Source organism: Penicillium angulare (genome assembly GCF_028827245.1).
Source record: "Penicillium angulare strain IBT 27051 chromosome Unknown utg000004l_segment0_segment0, whole genome shotgun sequence".
In the NCBI taxonomy this organism is placed as follows: Eukaryota; Fungi; Ascomycota; class Eurotiomycetes; order Eurotiales; family Aspergillaceae; genus Penicillium; species Penicillium angulare.
Genome location: NW_026623163.1, coordinates 817812 through 837412, shown reverse-complemented (window position 1 = coordinate 837412; position 19601 = coordinate 817812). Strand labels below are relative to the sequence as shown.

Genomic DNA, 19601 nt, shown 5'->3' with positions numbered 1-19601 from the left:
GAGAACAGAGAGTGTGAACGAAAGAGAAAAAACAGCTGGACTTCCATTTTCCTTCTGATCATCATCTCCTCTCCCTACCCTTTAATTCTATTCTTCTTCTTTTTTTATTTATTCGCATCCTCAATCCCAGGTCCCTCTTTAATCCGTGAGTTCCTCCCAAAGCCCCCTTCCCCACTGTTCTCGCCAACGCCCAAAATCGTCTCCACCACGCGAAACTCCTCGCAAGGGGCGGGCACGGTTGCTCCAATCGCGCCAATTTGAAAGACCCTGTGAAGCTTGCGCCTGCAGTTGCATTGTAACAGACTTTCTTGCGGTCTGCGCCAGCATCTAGCCTTGTCTTTTTATTTTAACAAGATTAAAAGAAAAGACAGAGAGAACACCTTGGCCCCCAAGACCAGACCGTTGCGCAGAACATGGCCCCTAGTGCTTCTTTTTTTTTCTAATCGTGAAACCATTTAGTTGTCGCATTCCTTTTTCTCCATTACGCATACGCATTTCTTTTTTTAATTCTCCTCCCCGGACCCGATAAGGTGGATCCTCAATTGAATGTCGCGTGTCATTGAGACAGAACATTCTTGGCTGTGATTCCATTCCTTCCTCTCTCCGTCCCCCTCATCCCCCGAATTCTTTCGATCGGATCTTCAAGAGCGACGTGGGGGAGATCTGGCAGCACACGACCCATCCCGGCTTAAATAAATAATTACCTTCAGCCTCTGCTGAATCGGAATCGACTCCTCAATTCTTCCGCAGCCATGCCCTGGCGGCCGCTGCCTCGCATTGCCTTTGCGGTGGCCATATACCCCTTCCACCCTTCCTCGCCCGCGGACCTACCCCTCGAGCTCGGCGATGAATTGTATATTATTGAGCAGGGAGGATCAGATGGAGAATGGTGTCGCGGATATCTAGTTGCGCCGCCCTCGCTATTAGCGGGGTTAACCAGCACCAAGGGTCAAACGCTGGAGGCCCGTGTCTTCTCCGGCATTTTTCCACGGAACTGTGTTGAGATTCGCGAAGTACTCGGTGATGGAGATGGAGTGAAAGCATTAATGAATGGCAATGGAAATGGCGACCGGAAAAGCATGGATCGATTCACACCATTGGCGTTAGATTTTGAGGTCCAGTCACGGAAAAGCGTGGCCTATTCGATGGGAGAGTCACAGGCTGGCGGGGAGGTGTCAGATGTCGTGGTTGCGAAAAAGGGCAAACCGGCACAGATTGTGATCCAAAAGACTGATGAACTTGATTTGACGAGTCCAAGATCCCTTCAGGCTTATCCGAATAGTTCGATTCCTCATACGCCGGTTTCTTTTGCGCCGAGAGATCCTGATGCGCCGAAGCCTGCTGCGCCCGTGCCCATGCTTAAGATTGGTGATGAGACTCCGACTTCTCTTACGGAACCTTTGGTTGATGAGATCGCTTCGTGTTTAAGGGAATGGCATTCCACTAATTTGCATGAGTTGCTTTTGGCGCGACAGTATGATGTGTTGGAGGAGATGTCTACGATTGTTCAAGAGTTGGATTTCGCTAGACGTCAATTGCTGCATAATGTGTTAACTGGCAAGGAGAAAGAGACCCTTCGTGATGAAACGGTGTGGAAACTTGTTAAAGCGAATAAGATGCTCAGTGGGGATATTATCGTTCGCGATCCTGATGAGAGGGGTCGACTGTTAACTGGTGAGGATTCGGCTATTCGTCTCGCCAAATTACAATCTGAAATGAGCATGCTGGATAGTCAACCCACTAGCTCTTCAGATACTACGGCCTTACATCACCTGCTGCTGGAGATTAACGCTGTGTCTGGAAACATCCCTGGTCCAGTTTCCCTGGCCATTCAGCTCTTCTCTCGATCTGACTCTGGCACATTCAGCCCGCTTTCAGAGACATTCAGTCTGGATATTCCGTCACCAGAAAAATTCGTCAGCTTGACACAAAGTAATAAGTTAAAAACACTGTTCACAGAACTGGCCGCTACAGATATTGGTGATGGCTCCGCAAATGGTCGCCAGCTTTACCTTGCCACCTCTGTTCGGGCTGCTGAGATGCGCTCAGCTACTGAGAACACCCCTGTATCACGATCATCTATGTCTAGAGAGAGTCCCGTTTCTCCAAAAGCGGGTAACGTTGGTGGTATCCAGCCATCAGTGAAGGGAAGCTTACGCACAAGGCGTAGTATGATGTGGAACCAAAAGACTCGCGGCAATACCAGCATGGACGGTGCACCAAAGCCTAATCTTCAAACAGTCCCCCGATCCTCCAGCAGCACATCCTCTGCCAAAGAGCCGGCTGCTCCACAACCTGCATCTACAAAGGAGTCCTCGACCATCCGAACTATTGGTGTTGGTATTCTAGAAGTTTCGCCAATTCTTCGACAAGATCGCGATGCTGAGCAGATCATCAATATTTGGTCCCCTTCACGTGAAGGTGAAGAGGGGGAAGCAAATGCTGATGGATTTCAGAAACTGCTTAATGTTCTCTTACCCAGCCATAATGGCCGTTATGTGCGCTCCGATTACGCTGCCCGTCTACACCTTCATCTTCACCCCTTTGCTAGCCCTGACCCTGAAACGCTTGTACGCGAAAACCCTACGATATTGCATGATGTTGTTCAGACAAGACGTATTGGGTTCTCCAAGGCCCCTACAAAGCCCAGATCCGATATCTATGTCTCTCTATCGCAAGCTGTTTTCCCAACAGATGCCTTACTGTCCCACCCTACGGCCGGTCAGATTCCCCTGCAAACAATGACGGGATTGCAAAACCTGCAACTTACAATGGAAGTTCGCGATGCCGCTGGGGCACGCATAGACAAGAGCATTTTCCCATCATCAGCCAATGCATCGAGCACGGCTTGGCGAACTACGGTCGCTGCTAGAGGCTCGCCTTGGAACCAGACCATTCGTCTCAAGATACCCACAGAACAGATACCCGGATCGCATATTATTATGAGTGTGGCAGACGCACCCGAGTTCCCATTCGCTTTGGCATGGATGCCTCTTTGGGATCACCAAGCTTTTATCCGTGATGGCAACCACTCGTTATTGCTTCATGCCTACGACAAGCAGACCTCAAGCATGGAGAATGGAAAGGGGGCTTATCTGAGCCTTCCTTGGAGTGCGCTTGGTAAGAACGAATCCGCCAAGGATGAAGCTCTCACGGGCCCATTGGCTACTTTGCGTCTGGAGACACATTTGTGCAGTACCGAATACTCGCAGGATCAAGTCATCTTGAGTCTGTTGAACTGGAAGGAGCGACCAGTCGACGAGGTGCTTGACACTCTTAAGCGACTGCTCTTTGTTCCTGAAATTGAGATTGTTAAGCAGCTGCGTGGCGTTTTCGATGCACTGTTTGGTATCTTGGTGGAGAATGCTGGCAATGAGGAGTATGAAGATTTGATTTTCCACAACCTAGTCACTGTGTTGGGTATCGTTCACGACCGCCGATTCAGCCTCGCACCATTGGTTGACCACTATGCCGATGAGCAATTTGACTTCCCCTTCGCCACGCCGTGCCTTATTCGAAGCTACCTGCGCCTGTTGAATGCCCCCACAGATCCCTCACAGTCTCGTAACTTGCGTGCTGCTTTCAAGGTTGGCCGGCATTTACTCAAATTCATTATCAATGCTCGTGAGCAACAAAAGGCCAAGGAAGAGGGCATCGGAATCACCACAGTCCAGTCAACTTTCAACAGAGATTTACACACCATTTTCAAATCAATGGAGAACCTGATGAAGAATTCCAATCCGGCATTGGTCGGCAGCAAGACTTTGATTGTCCAGCACTTCCACTCATGGCTACCAGAGCTTTCCAAGGTCTTTGGACGTGACGAAATGATTATGATTGCGTTAAGTTTCATGGATTCATGCAAGGACGTAACTGGCATGCTTGTATTATACAAGTTGGTGCTTATCCAGAGTTATACCCAGTTTGAGATTTTCGCATCTGGCGAGGAGAGACAGACTCTTATCTCTAGCTGCGTGGGCTGGTTGAAGCCATACTGGGGTTCTACCGCAAGTGTTTCAGATCAATATCGTGACCAAGTTCGACTGAGCAGTTCCATCGTTGCCCAGCTACTTACACAACAAGATGCAAGTCTGTACGATTTCATGCCGAGCATCGTTTCTTCTTACTGTGCTATTTCTACTGAAGGAATCGAGGACACGGAATACCTGTCGCTGCTTTTCAGCAAGGCCTTCCCCTTCCAAGTTAGAGTTTCTAAGACACCCCAGAGATTCGATGAGTCTTTGGTAGAGCTTTCGGCTCTTATGGCGGCTTTGGCCAAAGTTCTGTCGCCCAAGACTCCTAATCTTAAAGAACTGGAGCTTGCAACCTTTATCGCTCAGGCTTTGGAGGCCCACAACTCTATTCTTGATTGCGAGGCGTACCCGGAAAGCTGGTTCAGTATTCATGTTTACAACCATCGCGCTGCTATTAAGAGCTTGGAACATTTGGCTTTAATCTTGATTGAGAAATTCCTTCCTGCGGATGAGGATGCTGATACATTCGACACTAAGCTGTGGGAAGCATTTTTCATCACGCTGTTGAAGGTTATCTCTAGCGAAGCGCTCGCTCTTGAGACCTTCCCCGAGCAAAAGAGACGTGCTGTTTGGAAGATTGCCGGCGATGTTCGCGAGCAGGGAGCTGATCTGCTGCATTCTACATGGGAGGCTATTGGCTGGGAGACCACTGACGATGAGAGAGAGAGGTATAACCTGAAGCGGATTGGTGGATACCAAGTCCAATATGTGCCGAACTTAGTACCTCCTATTATTGGCTTGTGCCTCAGTGTTCATGAAGGTCTGCGTCATGTTGCTGTTCACATTCTCCGAACAATGATCTTGAGTGAATGGGACTTGAACCAGGAGATCTCGATAATTGAGACCGAAATTATCTCTAGTCTTGACTCGCTATTCAAGTCTAAGCACATGAATGAAAGTGTCAGCCAAAAGATTTTCATTGGCGAACTACTGGATCTTTTCGAGGGTGATGCCGAATCCGACGAGGAATTGTTCAATGCCGTTAAGAGTCTTATTTCTACTGTTGATGAACTTCTTGATCTTTTGGTTGCTTCTCAGAGTAGCGTTTCGGTTCAAAGTCTGCATGCGCTGAAGCTTATGGAGTACATGAAGGATATGGGCAGAGAGGATATCTTTATCCGTTATGTGCATGAATTGGCTGATGGACAAGCTGCTGCTGAAAATTTCACGGAAGCTGGCTTGGCACTTCAGTTCCATGCTGATCTTTACGAATGGGATGCTATCAAGCCTTTACCTGAAATCATTACACCGACCTTCCCTATTCAAACAGCATTTGAGCGGAAGGAGGCATTGTACTTCTCTATTATCCAACACTTTGAGAATGCGATGGCCTGGGCACCTGCTTTGGCTTGCTATAAGGAGCTCGCTGCTCACTATGAATCTACGACAATGGACTTTGCGAAGCTTTCACGAACTCAGAACTCTATGGCTCGAATTTACGATTACGTTGCTAAGGGTACCAAGCAGTTTCCTCGATACTTCCGCGTTGTTTACAAGGGTCTTGGCTTCCCTCCTGGCTTCCGTGATAAGGAGTTTATCTTCGAAGGTTCAGCGACAGAACGTATGGCTTCGTTTGTGGATAGAATGCAGCGTGACCATCCAACTGCGCAGATTATGTCTTCTTCTAGCGAGATCCCTGATTATGAAGGCCAATTTCTTCAAATCAGCAGCGTTACTGCTCATCGCGATGTTTCTCATCCCGTGTATCAGCGATCGAAGGTTCCTCTTTCTGTTCGCGACCACCTGTTGATCTCCAATCCGACTCGATTCTCCGCCACGTCAAGGAGGCATACGACGAGCTCGGATGTGCGTGAGCAATCTGTTGAGAAATTGATCTTTACCACTGCCGATCCCTTCCCGAACATTCTTCGCCGAAGTGAAATCATCTCGGTTCAGGAGATTGCCTTGACTTCCTTGCAGACTGCTATTGAGAGGACATGCCGCAAGACCCAGGAGCTGCACATGCTCGAACGACGTGCCGCTTCTGGTGAAGATAACACATTGTCAAATCTCACTGAAGCGTTGGAGCAATTATTAGATTCGCGATCTTCATCTTCGAACTGCGTTGCTTCGTACCGGAGCTTTTTGAGCGGTGCACAAGGCGCCAAGGACAAGCTTGATGAGACAGATGAAGAGGGTCTCGAAGACCAGGACGAAGATGAAGAAGAAGACTTGCCCGAGACTATGGACCCAATGGAGAATGCACTTGCCGTTGCTCTGATTGACCATGCCCTGGGAATCAAGCATGCACTGGCACTATACCAACGACCTGCCCAGCAAGCAACACAAGCAGAGCTTCTTCGCCGATTTGAGAATGTTTTCGAACCCGAGTTAGCTTCCCTAGCCTCATCACCACCTGAGCATCAGTCTCCCTCTCCCTCTCAAACAGCCCGCCAATCCCCTAACTCAGAAATTCGCCGAACCCCCGCTCAGCGATCCGTTAGTCCTGAACAAGAGCTTATGCGCCAATCCCGTACAAATGGTCATACTCGCAAGCGATCTGAGCGTCAGTCAGTCAGCCACCGTATCAGCATCATGAATCCCTTCAAGCGCCACGGAGGCTCAAATTCCATCTTCACAATCCAACAATCAGATATCAAGGCCCAGAATACCAATACAGCCGAACAAGAAGACAGAGACGACGACGACGACGCAGCAACTATCCACAGTCGCGCTACAAGCCACTCACGTGGTGGCAAGAGTGATAAGCGCAGAAGTTGGTTTGGAGGAGACAAGAAGCACGGCTCTTCGCCTTCAATTGCAGGCGTAGGAATAGGCATAGGCATGTCTGATGAACCTACTTTGAAAAAGAAGCCTTCCCGAAGTGCATCCCGTGATACAGCTGCTCAATCCACTGATGGACGCAGCCGCGCAGGCTCTCAGCATCGTGCTGCCAATACCGCTACCGCTACCTCAACTACTACTACTTCTGATCGACCTGCCGCTACCGCGAGTGGTGGCTGGTCCACATTACCATCTACCCGTGATTACTCCCGTCCTCCAACGAGGGATAGTGCACATGCTCCTCGTGAATTATCTATAAATCCCAATAAGGCCAATGGAAATACAACCCGCGTCTCGTCGATGCCGATTAGTCCTACGAATCCTAATGCAGGTGTTCGCGACTCTGTCTTTCGACGATTTAGCCTTCTCAAGGGCGTTGGTCGGAAGAGCAGTCGGATGGATTTTAAGGCGAATGGTAATGGCACATTACAAGAGGAATAAACCACCACCTCCTTGCCATATCGACCAATTCTGCCGTTTCTTTCTTGTATTCAATTCAACTTAATTCCTTGATCTTGAATTTCCCTTTTCTCCTTACAATTTCTTCCTATCTTCCTTCCTTACTCTTCTCATGTGATTCACTACTTAATGTACCTTGCCACTTCTTTCCACTTCCACTTCGACTTATGTTCACTTTCTCTCCCTTACTATTTTTTCCCTTTCCTTCCTTTCCTTTTTTGTCACCGTGGATCGGGGATCTGTCTTTCAAGTGATTGTGATTTTTGGTGTTAAGAGATAGATACCATGTGTTTTAGTCTTATCTCCGCATAGTCTATACAGCTTTTGATTTTCGACATTTGTACACTATATTGAATTCAACTTTCAAGTTGGCTTTTGTCAACGTTTCTTTGAATCTAACTAACTAAATTATGTAGTAGAAGAAGTAGGTAGTAGAAGTAGAAGTAGAGCTATTGTTTGCGTTGTAGGAATCATGATTCTCCATACTACTAGTAGCCCTGGAGATATTGTAACGCGAAAGGACGTTAACGGGCTTCACGGTACTATGTATATAAATGGATGATATTCATTCAAGTTCTCAGCTATAGTGTCTATCAAATCCGCCTCAAATCAGAACATAATGTATAACAAATAAGCTCATCATCCGTCTGGGCATCATGCTAGGTTAAAGCTACTGTGTGGTCACCTCGCCATCCGCCTCGATAAACTCAATGTGCTCATGGTTGGCGAACATAGAGACACGGTCCTCTGGAAATTCAACTCTAAATAAATAACCAGCATATTAGTATCAATTATGCTATTAAGATACCGTACTTTCAAGCTTGATATTCCGTAGCGCCTGGGATACTCACCCAAAGCCCTTGATAATACTGAAATCTTGTGTAATATTTCCTCCTTGCTCTTCGATCTGTTTCTTGAGACTGTCGTTCACATGAGAAAGTTAATCATCTTTCATTTATAGGGAGGGTCAAGGTGAAGGTCAAGAAGTGCGTACGTCTGGATCTGATCATCGGAGACTCCCTCGTGGCATTTGACCTATGACGTTTTAGAGCGGAGGTTAGTAAGATGTTCATCATGAGTACCTCGGGAGATGAGGATAGGATAGAGTAGGTGATTTAGATAGGAGGGTGAGAGGAGCTGCTTACGATGAAGGACGGCATTTTGAAAATGGGTACTGCTTTTCTGATGAATAATAGATAGATGGGTTGAGACCTCGAATTGTAGGTATGTTTAGTAGTTGTACTAGTTGTAAGTTGAATGGTGAGGGTGAGGGGTAGAGTGGAGTGGAGCGATAAGCGACCAGTAACTTTATGCTGTTCACAGACCTACTATGATGACATCGGAAAACCAGAATGATGAAATCTACGTGCATATTGCTGATTCCTTGGAAATTTAAAAAAGAAAACGAGTTTAGATCTATTATCTCTATTCTGTACATATACGTATACCTCTACATAGCTAGGCGTGATGATCAGACCGGTCTACTGCGTAGTTTGACTACGAGTATGTACATCCAGGACTGGATTGAAGTTTATTCAACTTTAGAAAGGGAGTTGAACCATAGAAGATGGGTGGAGTATAGTATACGCATTCATTTTTTTAGATTTGTATGTATATCTTTATTTCATAGTGCATCAGCTTAGGCTTTTGCAACTTTCCAATGTTACAATCGAGATTCCAAAGTTTTCGTCAGAGACTCCAGTGACTCGAATCACTGGTTACGTCAATATTTAGAGATGGTATTCTATCATACCGTTTATCTGAAACTAATACAGACAGAAAGAGAGAAAGAAAGGATAAGTACTAGTGAAGCAAAAGTGCAAAAATTGCCAATTTATTCTGTAACACTGGGAGCACTACTATATATCATGGCCCCTGAGTATGCATATCAACTACTACATACTCAACGTGTGCCACCAAATATATTGCCATAATGATTCCAGTATGAAGCAGGCATGAGGTTGGAGCTCCTAGGTATTCATGTAGATCCCGAGGTTTACTACATTGATACCTATGCTATTGCTGCTCCCGCTTAGTTCAAGTTCAGGTTGGCAGTCAGCTATAGAAAGATACTGAAATACTTCCTGGGGTTTTGACGCTTTCTCCCCAACTTGACTATTCCTATTTTCTCAATACGGGAAAGCACTTGCCAAGGGCTTTCGGCATTTTTCTTTCACAGATCCAATACTACTAGTAGATATAGAACCAAGAAATTGTTTGGAACTTATACTCCCTAGGAGTTATACTATATGTAATCTTAAATGAATACTGTGTAACGCGCTTTCCTCTTTGGATTTGTTAGCGCTCATTGTTATTGGCTATTGGCTATTGGCTAATGGCTATTAAAGTTAAGATGCGTAGAATAGGGATAGATTAGATGATACTAGGTCTTTGCTGTATTAAGACTGGCGATGGTCATTGTGCGACGTGGGTGTGAAGGGTGGAAGGAGGGGTAAAATCAGAGAAAAGGCGGGACTTTGAAGGTACCAAGATGGTATTTACTTGGATATGCTCATGGGATATGGAGTAGATAGCCTGTCTTTAAGTTTCTACTTGCAAGGGGTATAAGTGCACATACAGATGTAGCTGGTTTGGTGGTGAGAGATTGCCGATGCGCTTGTCAATGAGGGGCTAGCTCCACCTAGACAAAAAGGCGGTCATATTATTTATGAGTGATTTGAGCTATTTCCCCAGCTCCAATTCCAATGCACTTATCCTGCGACATCCGTGAGCTATTGTGGCAGTGCATTGTCTTGGCCCCCAGCATGAACGAATCATGACGCAGCACCGAGGAATGAAAAGCGGAGAACTTCAACCTTTGAACGCCGAAATCAGCCAAGCTCCATTGCCAAGGTCTTATGCTGTCTGCTGCTCTCTGCTGCTACTCGAACGTTGAAGAATTATTGAGGCTGTGCTTGTCTGTGCTCTCTGTCTCTACAACGTTTGACTTTCTTGCTCGTTTCATTCCACTGGCACCACGGATCACAACCCCGCTAGCCACCTATTACGTCGCGTCAACCACGGATCCTGTGGCTGGAAAACCCCGCTAATTCATCATTCTCACTTGGTTCAAAGCTTGGCCCTGAAGAGAACTCAAGTCCCAGATGTGTAAGTGAAGAAGACTGCTTCCCTCTTTCCCCGCCACCTTCCCATTACCCTCTGCTCTCTGCTCGCTGGTTCCTGAACCTCTACTGAACCATTGCAGCTTCCGTCCAATTCCGCAAAGAGTTTCGAAGCCATACCTTCGGCTCGGACAGAAGAATGAGCTCTGGAAACGGCCCGCTTCAACCTAGTGAGCACACGTCATTGCTCTCTAGACCTTCGTTCAATGGATTATCACCCCATGAACATGAAGACCATGGCAGCCACCACCATCACCCGAAGGACAATCGCGTCTGGGTCCGATGGCCCTTACATGTTGTTCGTTTGACCTGGTTGACCCTGGTTCGTGATTATGTCAATGTACTACTCATCTTTGTGCCCCTGGGTATCATTGCGGGAGCCCTGGGGTGGGATTCCTCCGCCGTTTTCGTTCTGAATTTCTTCGCCATCATCCCGCTCGCTTCTCTTCTGAGCTTTGCTACGGAAGAACTGGCAGCTACGATGGGTCAGGCGCTTGGAGGCCTGATGAACGCCACATTTGGTAATGCGGTGGAACTCATTGTAAGTTGTCAATCATTGGATGCTCCCAGTTCTATTGCTCTCAATCGCTAACCGTGGGAATTATTTTCGCCGGATTATAGGTCAGCATCATCGCACTCAAGGATAATCAGATTCGCGTCGTCCAAGCTAGTATGCTGGGCAGCATCCTATCCAATATTCTTCTCGTCTTGGGATGTTGTTTCTTTGTCGGTGGTCTCCGATACTCTGAACAATCCTTCAACTCAACTGTTGCCTCGACAATGTCCTCCTTGATGGCCGTCGCGTCCGCCTCGCTCATTATCCCAGCTACCCTTTATGCTGCACTGTCCCAGTCCTCCCACAACGCACAAGATAACATCCTCATCTTGTCGCATGGCACCGCGATTATCCTCCTCATCCTCTACGTGATGTATCTCTACTTCCAGCTGCGATCACACGCTGATCTCTTCGAGGAGGCCAACGGCAGTGACACCGAGAATGGCGGCGGCGCCGAGGAGGAGGAAGCCGAGGAGCGCTTGCTGACTCCATGGGCTGCTACTGTCGCCCTGATCGCTGTCACTATCCTCGTCGCTATATGCGCAGACTACCTAGTAGGCAGCATTGACGCAATCGTCCAGAAGACGGGAATTAGCAAGACATTTATCGGTCTGGTGCTGATCCCGATCGTCGGTAATGCAGCCGAGCACGTTACCGCCGTCGTGGTCGCGTACAAGGATAAAATGGATCTGGCAATTGGCGTAGCGATCGGTAGCAGTCTGCAGATTGCCCTTTTCGTGACACCTTTCCTGGTTATTCTTGGATGGATCATGGGCATTGAGATGACCCTGCACTTCCAGACTTTCGAGACTGTCGCCTTCTTTATCTCTGGGTTGGTGGTTACCCTGCTGATTCAGGATGGAAAGTCGAACTATCTCGAGGGTGGCATGTGTCTAGGATTGTATGTTCCTGAACCCTTTCTCAACCCTCTTTTTACCCGTCTAACCTTTTCTTCTCCAGATATGTTATTCTCGCTCTTGCCTTCTACGTTTACCCTGACGATGTAGGTGAGGGCGCTAGCGTCATCAGCAACATTTTCAGCTGAATTGGAAATAGTTTAGTGTACTAAAGCAAACGGACCTTCGCCTGCTCATGGCTCGGCGGTAGGATCTGCTGGGCAGAGTATGTCTATTTTGGATTTTTCAGCCACCACTATGCAGCCAGGTGCTTTTCTTGTTGATATCCGTTATTTTCTTTACTTGTATCTGTCATTTTTATTAAAACATGTTAAAATGCCTCTCATATTTCTTTATGCTTGTATGTATCTACTCATTGATCTCATCGCACAAATCTCCTACCTATTCCAATCTTGGTCTCATTGAGGCCTATATTTGGCAATTCTGAGTCACGAAAGTCTTTCACACCCTCGCCAAGGCTAATAATCCAGCCGAAGAAGCTCTCAGCGCGGTAATCCGAATTATTCCCTCCGCGGAAAGCATCCGATTCTCCATTATGTCATTTGGAGCTTATCGTAAACCCTTATCTCTTTCGCGGGGAAGACAAGTAATATCTTCAATCTGGTTGGATACACTTACATCTAGCTCATTCATCTAAACCCCATCCATCCCACTTGATCTGCTCCTCGTCTACAACACCACTTTAGGCATCGTTCGGCAATTCGATTTCCCCTCGCGCGGGGTTAGGATTCAATTACCTAAACCCAAGAAATTGCGGAAAAAGATAAGTGTCCGTGGGTTCCACAAAGCGAGCAAGCACCACCATAAAAACCATCAGGTATAGGACAGCTTCCATACATAAGGTGTTTGCGCCTATACCAAGAAGCTCAGATGACCATTTCCATATCTTCATTGGTGGCCGTTCTCGGTATCGCCTTCATCATATACAAAGGCATTATCTACCCAGCGTTTGTTTCGCCGTTGGCTAAAATCCCAAATGCACACTGGAGCGTTCCCATATCGCCGGGATGGATGCTCTGGAAACGGTTTCACATGCGGAATAATCGGACTATTCAGGCTGCGCATGAGAGGCTTGGTCCAATTGTCAGACTTGGACCGTCCGAGCTCTCTGTCAATTGTGTTGATGAGGGCATCAAGTCTGTGTATACGGGTGGATTCGAGAAGCATGAGTGGTATCCTCGAGTCTTCGGATCACTTGGGTAAGTTAATACACTTCTTTGCTGACTCGAATGGAAGAAACGGTCTCAGCTAACCCGACCATAGGACGGTGAGCATGTTTACCATGGTGGACACGAAGACACATTCCACGCGCAAGAGGATGCTTTCAAATATCTACTCGAAATCAATGTTACAGACTTCGCCGCATCTGAAAGTCGTCTCGAATGCTATCGTTCATGACCGTTTGCTCCCAATTATTCAGGAATCAGTCGAAAACGACAAGTCAATCGATGCCCATGATTTGAACATGGGTCTTACCCTAGACTTTGTTTCGGGGTATCTCTTCGGTCTCAGGAACGGCACAAACCACCTCCAAGATCATGCATTTCGCAAACACTGGCTACATCTCTATCTATGTCGCAAGCCGTTTGAATTCTTCCACCAAGAAGTTCCTAGTCTGAACGGATGGATGAATTGTATCGGACTGCGCATTATTCCGAAATACTGCGACTCTGCAAACGCAATGCTCGATGCCTGGGTTTTGGACCTATGCGCCAAAGCAGTTGAGTCATTGGATTCGACAGATCCGGCCGTTGAACCTCTTGTATACAAGCAGTTGAAACAGGGACTAGACAAACAATCCTTGAAAGAGAATGACTCCAAGCAAGATCCTGAGCAGCAACGTATTGACATTGCGTGTGAGATGTACGATCAGCTTACAGCAGGTTTTGAAACTAGTGCCGTGGGACTAACGTATCTTTTCTGGGAATTATCAAAGCACCCGGAGGTCCAAGAGAAGCTGCGCGAAGAACTACTGACTCTTGACCCACCGATCTCTTTTCCTCAGAAGCTGGAACTGCCATCTGCCAAGTCGATCGATAGTTTACCGTTGCTTGAAGCTATTGTTACTGAGACGTTGAGGCTACATGCCCCGATTCCTGGCATCCAGCCTCGGGTTACTCCGTCGCCTTCTTGTTCTCTGGCTGGACATGACAATATTCCACCTAATATCCGGGTTAACGCACAGGCGTACTCTCTACACCGCAATCCGGTTGTATTCCCTAGCCCCGAATCTTGGGAACCTAGAAGATGGGTCAAGGAAGAAAACTCCACCGCTGAGCTTGAGGAACGCCGCCGTTGGTTCTGGGCATTTGGAAGCGGAGGTCGAATGTGCGTAGGAAGTAATCTTGCGTTGCAAGGTATGTTTCTACTCCCGTTAAGATGCAGCATATGCAGTTGCGATACTAATGAACCCAGAAACGAAACTTGTCGTCGCGGCGATTTACTCCAATTTCCGGAGCACAATAATCGACGACACAGACATCGAAGCAATCGATGCATACACAGTGCATCCCAAAGCAGAGAAACTGATGCTGAAGTTCCACGCTGTATAGCTCAAGGCAGATCAAGAAGAAGTTAAGATAATCATACAATTGATTCTTTTGAAAAGCTGAAAGCTATGCCATATTCAACACGGTAAATACTGTACAGATACGCTTAGTGCGCAAAAACAAATCCAACTCCATGCAACAACCGTAGCCTAGTGCATCCTATACATAGTCAAGTCATAGGACACTGCAGTGTGGCTGAGGTACTCGCAAGATACATATCCCAAACTCCTGTAATAATTCCGTCTGGGCTTGTTTTAGCCCAGCACACCGTCCTTCTTGCGGGGTCCGACGACCTTGGGGTACATTCTCATGAGGTGGTAGTTGACGGTGTTCTTCTTCTTTTCTTGCGATTTCTGGATTGGAAAAGGTGTGTTAGTAAATTCGTCTCTCTCATGGGGGTAGAGTATGGGATGGGATTGGTTGTTTCATACCGGCGCATCGGCGCACTTGCGCAATTGCTGCTCCAGACCGGCGCAGGCCTCGACTCCGTATCCTTGTGAAGCCCAGCAGTCTGTTATCTCGTTAGCTTATGGTCTGTGTGGCCAATCGCAATAATAATGCTGATATAAGCGCATTGCGAATGTTCAGATCGAGAAATGTCAGGGCGAGACGTACTCAGCATGGAGGACATGATAGTCGTGCAAGCGTTCTGCTCATTCTGGTTCGGACGGCGGACGCGGAGGTGGTTGATGGAGTTGAGGCGGATGGGGTTGAGACGGGTGCTGACGTTCTTGGGAGGCATGGTGACGGTTCCGAGTACTCTCAAAAGTGAGGAGAGTGGGACGTTGTGAAGAGAATGGATAATGCTTGAGGTTTGTCGCTGGCACAAAATCCCTGGAAGTTTTGGACTCCGCGGAAGTTGGTGACTAAGCGGGTTTTTGTTCATTAACTAAGAGAATCTACATGTAGTTGGGTGAGATGATTGTTGCTACTACTGACAGCGTGGAGGACGTTGGGAGCTCTTTTTAGCTAAGTTTTTTTTTAATGAATGAATTTGATTTCTTGTGAATTAATTATGCTCGGTGAGTATCTCTATGGTACTTGGTACTCATCTTCTTTCCGTGCGCGTGGAACTAAGTTCCGTCACCCCGTCACCAAACATTCAATTTGAACAGCCATTAAATACCTAGGTCTTTCATAAAAACGTGCATTACACGCTTCACGCTTCCAAAAATGACTACCTCCCGCTGTGTTGCCATTCAATATGGATTTGGTGACGACAAATATCTCGAGAATCTGCGTACATCGACCAACAGGTATACCTATCAGCCCGGAACAGAGGAGTTGGATGAAATCATACAATCCCAAAAATCTCACCTAGAAAACTCCCTGCGCCAACTGCGCCAACTGCGAGATACTGCAGATAGATATGACCTTCGTGGTAACCGTAAACTTGGAGGATCAGAGTATATCGTCTTCTTCATGAATAAACATAATTTCGAGCACGAGTTTCTAACCCAGCTAAACATCCAAACATCGGAGTCCGCGCGGCTTCAATCCACAAATCAACATTCTCATCCTTAAAATGGTGTGGCGCCAGCACACAGGATTAGTTATGGGATTCAAAGACGATGTGATCCTGCAATTGACAGACATGGGCCTGATGTGCTCTGTCCATCAGTATTTAGCTGTTGATATGCATGTAGGTGGTGGACGAATTAAACAAGCCGATTGGGGAGTTGGTCCCACGCCCAAGAAACAAATCAGCCTCACCGGCCTACAGTTGTGATGGTGGTTGGCCTGTCAGAGGGTCAATCGCGGGAGGAAGCTATGCTCTGGCCTAATCCAGACCAGGGCGGTGCTCAAATCTGCTTCACTGGTACAGTGCAGTATTCCTTCCATCGACGCGAACTGAAGATAGATAAATGGCAGCGGGATCGAGGTCAATCGTCCAGCGCTACAGTTACCGAAAGCACGGTTATCTCGGAAGATAAAGTAGATAACGTAATCACTTTTTCGGCCTCTCCGTTCACCATCCATTTTGACATTTTGTTTAACCGCCGACCGAACCGGAATGAATCCGATATCGTTGTCGAGGAATAGGAGCTTCGTGAGATTGCGAGCCTCGTGTGGGATTCAACATGACCGCGTTGTCACCGCCCCCACATGCCGGCGCTGTGTCCCAGAAACCCATGGCCGATACACTAGCTCGTTGACGAAGCAAGCGCAGAGTGGTAAAGATGATAACGAAATGAATGATAAGGAAGATGGGGAAAAAGGTGCCATGGCGCGACGGCTGTCTCAAATGACAGAGGATGCTTTATTAGAAGGTGGAAGCTCGGCGCGTCGCAATATACAGCACGCGGGTTTCTCGGAGGACCTGAAGAAACAGTTAGAAGAACGAGTCAAGGCGGCATCATTCAAAAGTGAACATGCTGCTGCACACTCAATTCTCGATATGCCTGTATGTTCGTACCCCTAACGTCACATTTGAAACATGGTTTACCCACACGTCTTTCTACACTAGTCGTCTGCAGGCCAAGGCACACGGGAAGCCGCAGCAGCTCCTACATGGACAGGCACCGAGAGCCTACAAGACTCGGCTTTACGCATGCTTGACGACGCAAGCAAACCCATCCGCACACCATTCAAAATACCCAACCCGGTTAATCTCCAGCCCGCGCCGAAACCGAAGCATTCCCCCGGTGTCCGTATAGCCAAAGCGAAAGAGCGCACATCCAACTACGCAATGAGCCAAACACCAGGTCTCTCAGAAGAAGAACGAGAAGAAATCCGTAACGAAATGCGAGAAAAATTAAATCCTGGTGCGCGTAATATGCCCATATCCATACAAGGTCTTTCGTCTCTCGCAAATGAACGGATAGAAGATGCCATAGCACGAGGACAGTTCGAGAAAATCCGACGTGGGAAGGGCGTCAATACCGAGACGGATCATAACGCGAACAGCGCATATATCGATACTACGGAGTATTTTATGAATAAGATTATCCAGAAGCAGGAGATTGTACCGCCTTGGATAGAGAAACAACAGGAACTCGCTACGGAAATTAGTCGTTTTCGGCAGAGGATACGGGCTGAGTGGAGACGTCAAGCTGCACGACTTATTGCTAGCCAGGGCGGGTCCTTGGAGGCGCAGATGCAGCGGGCAAGAGCTCATGCTGCTGCTGAAGCTCGTTTATTAGAGAAGGATAAGCTCGAAGCTGCGCTACGAAATGAGACTACAAGCATAGACGGCGAGGCTGTTGTTTCGGAGATAGCAACCGATGGCCGCATTGTCTCGAAAATAGAGCCTGATGTCGCTGCTGAATCTCAGGTCAGCGAGAAGGGGACTGAAGAACTACCTCATTTACCTCCGTTACGAGATCCGCAGTATATGAGTATCGAGCGATCATATCATGAGCTTGCCGTGAAGCGGATAAACAGCATCACACGATCTTATAACCTTCAAGCGCCCCGTTCGGCACAGAAATCCTATTTCAATCTTGAGCGGGAGCTGAGATCTTGCTTTGCAGATGTCGCGCCTAGTCTGGCTGAGGAAATAAAGCGACGTGCAACGGAGCGGACTCGTGGGCCGGCGTCTGCCGTTGGTTCCTCGTCTAGTGTATTTGGGTCTATTGGACCCAACCGGCCAGTGGTTCGGGTGTATGAAGAGGATAAGACCAAATCTTATGGTCTTAAGGAAATGTGGCGCGATATCTTCTCTAAGGATGGCTAGTCGTGGAACTTGAATTTGTCTGACAGGATAGACATCTTCGCAGACATCCCGAAAGACATCATATAATTACTATCAAATACAGCGATGGCTGCCAGTATTCGAAAATCTGTATCAGAATTGAAAAGCGATATATCCTACATACTGTCATGAGTAGCAACTTGAAACTGTCTTCGTTTCTCTTGATACTAATTATAATAAAGTAGACGGGCTTCAGACTGTTCAACTATCATCGATGAAGTAGACCTCGCTAAAGTCATAACACTGATTCACAATATTCACAAAGTTCCTTCGAATGCCGAACGCAGCATAGTGCAATGATACGTCGTGCAACCTTTCAATCCAATTCACCCTTCTCCAAGTCGATATCTCGTCCTCGATCTGTGGTACTTCGCCGTTTCCAAACATTCACAATCCAGATTACAAAATAGACTAAGTCGAATGTCGCAATCATAAGCACGGCTGTAACATGCAAATATCCGTATTCACCAAAGAAACCGAACGAACATCGTGGGGTTGCCGAGTTGGCTGTGTGGGTTGCGCTTTCTGGCATCGTGTTGTTTGAGAATTGAGTGAGGTCACGCTTCAATGGAATGATAAATTGATGCCACGGTATTTTGGGCCAACTCCCCTTTGGCCAACCGGCTTGGCCCAGGTCTGAATCTCCGAACGGTAGGCGTGAGATCAATTCCACATCATCCACCCATATCTCGTTGATGGCATTGCCTTGTTCGTAGAAATTGGGAGACTTGACACCGGCAATGGCAGAGACGTTGTGTCCCATATCAGGCGAGGGATATTTCTGTAGAGTAAACTGATAGAATTGGCGACGAATGGGACGGTAGAGTAGAGTAATCTAATGGGATTCGCGATGAATGAGATGGCAGGGTTAAGAGAATCATGATGTCTTGAATCAAGTAGATGTCGGTATGCTTTGTTCATGGGTGGTGGAAGGAGCGAAGTCTGTTGGTGATGGAAAAAAGGAAAGAGCGAATGATGGAAGTAAAGGGCGGATATTATCACGTGCCCGCAACTATATAGCTCACATCCAGATTTCAGAATACTGAGGCTATACACAGATAATTCTGGATCACGGAATACACTGTAGACTCAACTTATTCATAGATCAGTCCGAGCGCATCTGTATGGTGCCAAGACCAGTTTTAAGTGGAGAATGCCGATCCACTTCGGATCACCTTCAATCACCTCTTTACCGATCCTGATTGGTCCCCACCGAGTGACAACTGTGCATCCCGGCGCGTATTGACGGCCAACGACAGGCTCTCGCTCATCGCATTTTCGTAGTTTCACCTGCAGCCCCGAGAACTGCCTTTTACCTCGTCACACCAGAAAGTTCATGTTTTATAACCAAAACCCCCCCTCCCCTATCGCCCCATCACCTCCTGGAACACAATGTGCTCTTCGCTACGTCCAGATTCGCTGACATTTCCACGCGGTATGTCGATCAGACAAACAGTGACCTGCACCTGCACTTAAATTTGGGCAC

At 47.4% G+C, this 19601-nt stretch overlaps 9 protein-coding genes across 9 annotated transcripts; 5 read left to right on the top strand and 4 right to left on the bottom strand.

The window, feature by feature from the left end:
- Positions 1 to 752: 752 nt before the first annotated feature.
- On the top strand, positions 753 to 7259 carry N7478_004240 (guanine nucleotide exchange factor DCK1; the record flags this gene model as incomplete). Its single annotated transcript, XM_056920454.1, has 1 exon — positions 753 to 7259. The coding sequence occupies one exon, from the start codon at positions 753 to 755 to the stop codon at positions 7257 to 7259; it is 6507 nt and encodes a 2168-aa protein (XP_056778491.1).
- Positions 7260 to 7947: 688 nt separating this feature from the next.
- On the bottom strand, positions 7948 to 8437 carry N7478_004239 (uncharacterized protein; the record flags this gene model as incomplete). The annotated part of the gene is made up of 4 exons (XM_056920453.1): positions 7948 to 8038; positions 8129 to 8197; positions 8272 to 8312; positions 8423 to 8437. 4 exons carry the CDS (start codon positions 8435 to 8437, stop codon positions 7948 to 7950), a joined length of 216 nt encoding a protein of 71 aa, XP_056778490.1.
- Positions 8438 to 10381: 1944 nt separating this feature from the next.
- N7478_004238 (calcium/proton exchanger) lies at positions 10382 to 12000 on the top strand (the record flags this gene model as incomplete). Its single annotated transcript, XM_056920452.1, has 4 exons — positions 10382 to 10385; positions 10483 to 10940; positions 11021 to 11856; positions 11916 to 12000. The coding sequence occupies 4 exons, from the start codon at positions 10382 to 10384 to the stop codon at positions 11998 to 12000; spliced, it is 1383 nt and encodes a 460-aa protein (XP_056778489.1).
- A 742-nt stretch (positions 12001 to 12742) lies between these two features.
- On the top strand, positions 12743 to 14424 carry N7478_004237 (cytochrome P450; the record flags this gene model as incomplete). Its single annotated transcript, XM_056920451.1, has 3 exons — positions 12743 to 13071; positions 13136 to 14229; positions 14288 to 14424. The coding sequence occupies 3 exons, from the start codon at positions 12743 to 12745 to the stop codon at positions 14422 to 14424; spliced, it is 1560 nt and encodes a 519-aa protein (XP_056778488.1).
- A 251-nt stretch (positions 14425 to 14675) lies between these two features.
- Positions 14676 to 15163, bottom strand: N7478_004236 (mitochondrial 37S ribosomal protein mS37; the record flags this gene model as incomplete). Its single annotated transcript, XM_056920450.1, has 3 exons — positions 14676 to 14774; positions 14853 to 14932; positions 15037 to 15163. The coding sequence occupies 3 exons, from the start codon at positions 15161 to 15163 to the stop codon at positions 14676 to 14678; spliced, it is 306 nt and encodes a 101-aa protein (XP_056778487.1).
- Positions 15164 to 15594: 431 nt separating this feature from the next.
- N7478_004235 (uncharacterized protein) lies at positions 15595 to 16150 on the top strand (the record flags this gene model as incomplete). The annotated part of the gene is made up of 2 exons (XM_056920449.1): positions 15595 to 15827; positions 15904 to 16150. 2 exons carry the CDS (start codon positions 15595 to 15597, stop codon positions 16148 to 16150), a joined length of 480 nt encoding a protein of 159 aa, XP_056778486.1.
- Positions 16151 to 16164: 14 nt separating this feature from the next.
- Positions 16165 to 16401, bottom strand: N7478_004234 (uncharacterized protein; the record flags this gene model as incomplete). Its single annotated transcript, XM_056920448.1, has 1 exon — positions 16165 to 16401. The coding sequence occupies one exon, from the start codon at positions 16399 to 16401 to the stop codon at positions 16165 to 16167; it is 237 nt and encodes a 78-aa protein (XP_056778485.1).
- A 34-nt stretch (positions 16402 to 16435) lies between these two features.
- N7478_004233 (DnaJ family domain-containing protein) lies at positions 16436 to 18097 on the top strand (the record flags this gene model as incomplete). Its single annotated transcript, XM_056920447.1, has 2 exons — positions 16436 to 16825; positions 16889 to 18097. The coding sequence occupies 2 exons, from the start codon at positions 16436 to 16438 to the stop codon at positions 18095 to 18097; spliced, it is 1599 nt and encodes a 532-aa protein (XP_056778484.1).
- A 334-nt stretch (positions 18098 to 18431) lies between these two features.
- Positions 18432 to 18878, bottom strand: N7478_004232 (uncharacterized protein; the record flags this gene model as incomplete). The annotated part of the gene is made up of 1 exon (XM_056920446.1): positions 18432 to 18878. One exon carries the CDS (start codon positions 18876 to 18878, stop codon positions 18432 to 18434), a length of 447 nt encoding a protein of 148 aa, XP_056778483.1.
- Between the last annotated feature and the right edge of the window lie 723 nt (positions 18879 to 19601).